This window comes from Embiotoca jacksoni, unplaced genomic scaffold (assembly GCF_022577435.1).
Source record: "Embiotoca jacksoni isolate LCO1_2020_lvr unplaced genomic scaffold, fEmbJac1.0.p SCAF_2, whole genome shotgun sequence".
In the NCBI taxonomy this organism is placed as follows: domain Eukaryota; kingdom Metazoa; phylum Chordata; class Actinopteri; family Embiotocidae; genus Embiotoca; species Embiotoca jacksoni.
In genome coordinates, this window is record NW_027185340.1 from 13,264,411 (window position 1) to 13,272,456 (window position 8,046).

At 40.5% G+C, this 8,046-nt stretch overlaps 1 protein-coding gene across 3 annotated transcripts in view; it reads left to right on the forward strand.

The window, feature by feature from the left end:
• LOC138201279 (hyccin 2-like) overlaps positions 1–4,665 on the forward strand; it is a 49,786-nt gene extending 45,121 nt beyond the window's left edge. For all 3 annotated transcript variants that reach the window (XM_069154641.1, XM_069154640.1, XM_069154642.1), the window contains one exon: positions 133–4,665. In XM_069154641.1, coding sequence (XP_069010742.1) covers positions 133–812 — 680 coding nt within the window. In that variant the 3' untranslated portion in view covers positions 813–4,665. The remainder of the gene's footprint in view (positions 1–132) is intronic.
• Positions 4,666–8,046: the final 3,381 nt, after the last annotated feature.

An 8,046-nucleotide genomic window follows, 5' to 3' on the forward strand; every position in this document is an offset into this window, starting at 1 on the left:
AGCAGTAGGATTAAAAGTTTTGATTGCAATCAGATGAGGTCGGCATTAGCTCGACCTTTGTTTAACCTCACTCACTTCTCTGTTTGTCTGTTGTGCTTTCTTTTGGGCATGTTGGTTCACACTTATGTTCAGACGCTGATGGCATGAGCGGCGGGGAGGATTCCTTCAACATCAACGACCCAGATGAGGGTTTCTCCTCTGGGGCGTCCAACAGCAGCCAGCCCAGTGGCACCAAGGCTGCAGGCAGCGTGGGGCCGAGGGGCGGCAGCCTGAACAGCAGCAGTAGCAGCATCAAGAAAGCCATTACGGCCCGGCTGTCTCGAGACAAGGAGAAGGAAAAGGAGAGGGAGCGAGAGAGGGAGCGTGAAAGGGAGCGTGAGAGGGAAGCAGAAAAACAGGCAGATTTGTCTGCGGACCACCAGGCTGCAGTGAGGAGGCATCACCAGAGGCAGCAGTCCCCTCCAGCCAGCATCAACCTGGATGCCATCCACCTGAGCCCCATAAAGAAGCACCTGAGCTTCCCCGTGGGGCCCACGCTGGTGCGGACTGGCAGCACCTCCTCCAGCAAGTCCTTTGACTGCATGAATTTCAACCTGAACGGAGGCGAAGATGAGCGAGAGGAGGCAGCGGGAGGCTCCGACCAGGAAGGAGTGCTTTTACCAGGAGGCTCCCACCGCCACTCCACCATAAGCCTGCAGGAGGAGCACCTGATCAGGCCAGAGGAGGCCCAGGCCCTCCTGTCCCCCGGAGCGCCCCTTACCAAGCAGTCACGCTCCCCCAGCTTCAACATGCAGATCATATCACAGGTCTAATGTCCAGAAGGAAGTGGTAGACACACACACACATACACACACACACACACACACACACACACACACACACACACACACACACAGCGATTCATAACAAACACCCTGCGGCAGTTTTTCTCTGCGACTGTCTACCATGACAACTTCTGTCTGTCTGTCTGTGTGTGTGTTTAGGAAGTAGGACCACATCTTCAAATCTAAAAAGCTGTCTCCACCCTTTTGACAACCATTAAACTTAGTGAGCAGCAGTCGTCTCTGATGGGAGGAGTTTCTGATGAGCGTCGTAAATCTCGACTGCCCACTGCTGTAAAACAGTCCAGCGTGTCACTGCATCCTCCCGTGTGACCAAGCTGAACATTCCACACTGACGCTCTCCTCAAAGGGAGGATATGACGAGAGAAAACTTAGGTCATGTGACATTTCACATATTTTGAGTTCCTGACTGAATCAGTCAGAATGAATCAGCAATAACACTTACCGTCGCTCACATGGAGAAGAGTGGGAATTGTCGCTCTCCCTCCTCATTCCTTCCCTTTCATTCCCGGGCTCACGTGCAATCGTTGTTGCTGATTTTCTTCCTTGTTTTTTTATTTTAATTAGGCAGAAATTATTTCATGAATACAATCTTTATACGTTTTGTTTGAAATTATAATCCAAAGAAAGTTTGTTATTTTTGTTTTTCTTCACTTGTTTGACAGTCAGACTCAAGTGGTTCTTAAGGTTTCAGGCCATGACATTCAGTTTTATTTTACAAGTATGATAATATTCTCATTAGATCTGTAAAATCAAACTTCAAAGATTGTTGTCAAACCAAACTGGAATGTGGTGAGGGTTCGTCTTGCCCCGAACTTTTAACTGGACAAATCTAAAGAAGTCTTTACTGTGCAGCTACAAGAGGAAATTATTTTTGTGTTGTAATTTGATTTCAAGTCCAAGAGTTGATCAAGAGCTGCATCGGTCAGTGCAGGTTTGTGTGACGCCAAAAGGCGATGACTGTATTTTATATTGGATTGTTACTATGGTTCAAACCATTTCATGGATCCTTCCATCTGAAAGCACTTGGTGGTGTGTTTGTTGGTCTGAGTTCAGGCTGTGGCTTGTGTGTAGCGTCACGTCTAAGCCGGTGAATTGCTGCCCTCTGGAGGCTCGTACTAGTCACTGCGCATGGGCCGTCTCCACTACGATCGTCTCCCGTCTTTGTGCTCTGATTGGATGCTCATGAAACATTTTGTTCTACCTCATTGTGTGTTCACCTGCCACTCAGACACATGTCTCCCAATCAGATGCAGATTTTAAAGACCCCATTAGGTTGGAAACTGGAGCGTCGACCAGTCGGGAGGATTAAACGATGGGGACCGAAATGGTTTCACACGGCAACTGTATCGACACTAAAATCTGCGTGTGTTCACGAGGAGTTGTGACTGAATAACTCGGCCTTGCATTTCCGTTCAGTCACATCATGCACAAAGTCTAGCTGCAAAACAAGAACATGTCACAAACTGTCTTCAGGTTTTCATATTTCCTGTCATATATCAAAACATTGGGATTAACCTGATTATTTGAATTCCCCTAAAATGTCCTGCTTGTCTTTTTTTTTTTTTTTTTTTTTATGTAATGATTTTTGAAGTGCAATTTTAATTTGATCCTCATGTGCATGGAGTTGGATCTTCTCTGCTGTGAAATGCCTGCATCTGTGCACAGCGCTTGCTGTAGTACTCCCCGCCCAGGCTGAGTGATTTGAACACTTCGTGCTTGTCTGCATGTTTAGTGCCCTGCAAAGCACTACTGTTTCAAATGCATGAAACAGCCAGCGAGCCAAACCCAAGTCTTGTCCTCGTCTTTGCCAGATGTGCCAATACACATCCTCTCTTTAAGGAAGGTTTTCTTTATTGGGTGTCTTAATTTAAAAATGCCTATTTTTTTTTTTTTTTTTTTCTGTTTACTGGTCTTATTTTAAAGTTAAGGGACAACAAAAGGGATGTTAAGACATGTGGCTCGACGTGCCCTTAGATGCAGCTTCACCTTTTTTGCCATGCATTTCTTTTCACTCATCACGGGTGTGTGCAACGCACTGTGCTTTCACAATCATTACTTAGCATTGCTGTTCACGTGTAAAAGTGGTATATTAATGCATCTGTGTACTGTAGGTGTCAGCTGTTGTATTGCATTTTCCATGTCTTGCTCACGTGCTTGTTTAAAACGAGGATGAATGGTTGATGTATATAAAAGTCAGTTCGGTGTGCAGTGAAACTCCCACACACTCGTGCTCCTGCTGTGCTTGAAACCCTCACAGCTGCTGCTGCTGGTCCTGAGTGAGTCCTGTGTGTGTGCTTTAGCCTTAAACATTTCAGGCCAAAAAGCCTCGCTTGTCGGCTCTTTGGCCTCACACGCTCCTCCTGCTCCTCCTCCTGCTGGACTGTAGAAGAGGATGAAGAGAGGAATGCAGCTACAGTTCACGCTCTAACCCGGTCTGTCTGCTGTCATCCCTTTGCCGTGTGGCTCTTCGCGAGCCGGGGTCCCATTCGCTGTATTTTGCTGTGAGTCAAGTGGCACCTTTTTTTTGCTGTTTTAAAACTGGTGACGTGTTCATGTCATTAATATGAGTGCCCCTGACCGAGGTAACCAGCAGCCATGTTGGTCCTGTATGTTGACTTAGAGTAACGAATATCCCTCAGTGTGTGGTGTTATTTGCATGTGATCAGGGTGGGAAATGAACTTCAGCCAGTCAGCGGCAGAAAGATTTGACTGGGAAATTTTTATTCCGCCATCCATTTTGGCAGAATAATGAGTTTATAAATCCTCAGAGTCCACTTGCATTTCAAAATAAAATACTTTTTGTCCCATCAAATTTGTGCTTGGTCGGTCACTGTGGCTGCTGAAGAAAGTTCACTTCCTGTCCTGCATATGATAACTGTGGGCTTTGTTTTCATACAGTATAATGCACTTTAATCCATCCACCTCCTTCGAGATAGCTATCAAAATGACATATATAGATGTGCAAATGTGTATACACTCAATGCAGGGTTTTAGTCTCTTTAAAGTAGTTCTTCTATGGGATGTCACATCCAACACAATGCTATTTTTGTTAAAGTCTAAGGGTACAGCTATTTATTATTTTTCCTTTTCAAAACCAAAAAAGACAAAAAAACAACAACATTACGGGGTCTGGAAGGTCTCAGGAGTTTATTAAAAAGCCACATTTTTAAAGATGGCAGCACCAAAATTTCTGTTCTTGACGTCAGAATTGATTCTATGCAACATTTGTTCCCCTTGTTTTTTTTTCCTTTCTTTTCTTTTTTTTTTAAGTTTTGTTGGTGTGCAGGCTTTCATTGATCCTTGTCGGGTGGGAGGGGGGGGCGCTTGCATTTAAGCTGATTTTTAAAGGTGCAAGCCCTCAACAGTGTCCCCATTCAGTGATTCTGTTTTCTACACCGTGCTGTGCTGCTACAGAGCAAAGGACCTCTCTCATGTAGGGGAATAAGAGGACCATCCATTCGTCATCCGACTGCCCTCACAGAGAGGAAGCCACACCCGGTGCATGTCGAGCCCCTCTGTCAGTTTGCTGCTCTGTGGCTCAAAGACGTCGGTTGGTGTATGAAATATAAAACAGATCAGCGATGATGAATCTAATCTTGATGCTTCGAAGGAAGCTGCTGGATGATGTGATAACACTGTACTAATGATGTTGTATAAATGGAGAGAAAGACTTATTTTAAATCTTGTAAATAAAAATGTACAAAGGTGAAAGCAAGATAAATATATTAAAAAAAAAAATTACAAAAAACTGAAGATAAGTCTGAACTGTAGAGAGAATTTAAATCTGTATATTGTTGAATAAATATTGTGCTGTAAAGGATCTGGACTGGGCGTCCGCTTTTGTGGGTGGTGGTACAGCTCGGTGTCACTCATTAGACGTCACTGCTTTTATTTAACGGATAACATCACCGGACCACATTACAGTTTACTTAAAAAAATAAAAACAAAGGTTCTGACACTTATAATAATAATAATAATAATAATGGTTGTTTTTTTTTTTGGGGGGGGGGGGGGTTTCCAAAAGGGTGTATTTTTTCTGTTGCAGATATTTTTTGTTTTGTTTTTGATTTAGCAAGTTGGAGCTGAAATTAGTTGAAAATCTGATTCGTCAAAGGACTAAGTAATTTTTCAAGCAAATCTATCATAATCTGGTTGTAGCTTCTTAAATGTAAAACTATGCTGCTCTTTATTACCATAATTGATTGTAAACTCAACATCTTGAATAGTTTTAGTCAAACGGATGCCAAACTGGGTTTCCAGGATATTGTTCACCATTTCATTTTCTAAAACAAACAATTGAGAATGAAAATAATCTTTGGTTGTATCTGTAGAAATAATATCGGTCAATTAAATTACTGGAAAAAAATAACCATTTTTTAATTTTTTTTTTATTTGAACTCATTTATTTCTAATTAAAAGGTTGCTAATTGCCACAATCAAATCTATTAAAATTACAATTTACTGCATATATCAAAACAATGCAGAATCACTTTTTTCATACAGTTGAAGTCTACTGACACCTAGTGGAGACACGGCGGAACAACAGCTGATGTTCAGCAGGTAAATATGCTTCCTAACTTTAAATTGAGCAATTCAGATACGAATAATTCAAATTTAGTTTCTAGTGGCCGCAAAGTCAATGCGAATGACACGTATGTCCGCCCATAAAGACGAGACAATATGTGACCATAAATACGCTGTACTGAAACTTTATAGCTGAATTCCAGCGGTGAACGTGCTCAGTGATATGCTGATGTTAGCTGTGGTAAATCAGCATAGGTAATTGGCGCTCTACAGTTATCCTAAGAAGAAGTCATCAGTCTAGTTATGTTGGAGGAATCGAATTTGTGATGTGTTTATTACAATTTATCCTGAGGAGGACAACATTTCGCTTGAAATATGAATGTTAACCGGAAGGTTGTGATCACTATAATAGTTATTTGTTCAGATGTTTCTGGACCAAGTCGGTGGACTGTTTAAGAAAGAGAAATTATATTAACAAACACACGTTTATTATATTTATTTTTAACACTCAATAAAAATCTCTCACCACTACAATTTAATAAGTATAAGTAACTATTAAGTAACTAAAGTTGAGATTTTTGCATACAAAACCATAAATATGATGATTTTGAAAATTGATTAAAAACTATTTTGATAATCTTTTAAGTTAAAGTAAAGTGCCAAACATTTCACGCTTCCTGCAGCTCAAATATTAGGATTTGCTTATTTAATTGATGTTAAATAACTGAAGTTTGAACTGTCAGACAAAATATGCAGCGTGAACGTTTCACTTTGTGACGCATTTGTGACTTTCAGAGATTTTACAAAGCAAACACTGAATTGATTGAATCAAGAAAATAATCCGGAGATGAATCCATGATGAAAATGTTTTTAGCAGCCCAATGTGCAACAGTTAAATTCTGCTTTTATATTAAAGCATGAGTAATAGTAATTTAATGATGCAGTGAGTGTTTATAATACAGTAAGTACTTTTTCCTTGTTATTCTAACATTCACTGAAGTATTTGGTGTGGTGTCAGTTTTACTGAAGGATCTGACTTCCTCTTCCACCACAGGTGATGGGAGTGTTTTGTCAACTACTGTTTCAAAGAATAAGACCAAGGAACTTTTAATCAAATTTATAGAATACAATAAATCTTTTAACAAAATTACTGTACTAAATTACAACTAAAATCTGTTATGACATCCACTGACTTTATTCAGTAACAGAAAATATTTCCTTGACACTCTTTCTTACTCTCTCTAGTGTCACAGCACTGTGATTAAAAACACTGTGACCGTGTTTAGCACACAAACTTTATCGGCTTGTGACAGTAAATCAGTTCTCAGTTCAGTCACAAGATCCGTCGTTAAACACTCGGAGAGGTGTCACCTGGCAACGAACGCTCGTGACATGAAACACGGGACTTTCACAAACCCGTAGATGTGCGCTGTTCAAGGCCGACACCAGAAACCCCGTCATGTTGTAAAAGGAAATCTGAAGGCAGTAAAAAAAAGGTAATTATGACACATCAAAGTGAAATGATACCATTACTTTATTTCGTAAATGTTTTGTGTAAAGACTGTTTCCCTTAAACTTGGGATTTGAAAACGCTAAATGTGTGACGGTATGTGATGTAACTGGTGGATCAAACTGGGGAACTCACATATTTTAATGTGAACTGTAAATCTCACTCTTTTGATTCGTTTGTGATGTGAAGCCTGGCTGGCAGGAGAGGAGCAGGTTGACGTTGTTTCGAGAGGGTGGAGCCATTTAACAGTGCAACATTATCAAGGTAACTAAAGCCCCTGTGTCCAGTCGAGTGATCATGAAGGATTTATTGATAATGCGTGAATCAACAGGTCAGTGTTGGCATGAATGTGTGGTGGCGATGCAGATCTTTCCTTAAGAAATCCATTTGTTGAATTGGAGTTGCTACCGCAGGGAGCTCCGTAGAGGACGTGGAGATAACACAGAACAAGTCGCGTCAGCTAGATAAAGACCAGAATACTAAAGTGCATGATTTATAGATTACACCACAACTGACAAGATGCACAATCTTGTCTCTTTGGTATTCCTTCACAACAAATTGTACAAGATCCTTTTTTATGCAGGTTTCAGTTAATCCTCAACTCTTTTTTTTGCTTCTTCAGAAATGCTGCCTAAATCTGAGAACAAGGTTCAGCCGCAGCCGAAGCAGAAGAAAACTGGACTAAATCAAGCCATTTCTTATTTTAGAAAGGTGAGTGTTTTTTCTTTTGATCAAACTGTGTGACAACTGAGGGGACTGGCATCTTAATATTGTAACTGTATTACATTTAATGGTGTGGATACAGAAATGAATTATTCTCCCTGATAGAAAGAACAAAGGTATACCCAATATAAAAGATATTTGTAAGCACCTGCTGAAGAGGCATGTGGTAAAGTGTCACTCATCTCATTGTGAATGTTATTTAATTATGGGATCATTATTATTAATACATTAATATTTCAGCGGTACTTTAATGTTCTAGCTGTTTGAGAGGCAGCTCATTTTAACTGCTTCATATACTGCTGTGTACTTTATTGAATAATAATAATGAACTGATTGTTTTGTATGTAAAATCTAAATCTACAAAATAACTATAGGTGGTAGATATACATGTAGATACATAGTATGATACAAAGCTTTGTAAAAAGTACAGCATTGTGCCCTCAA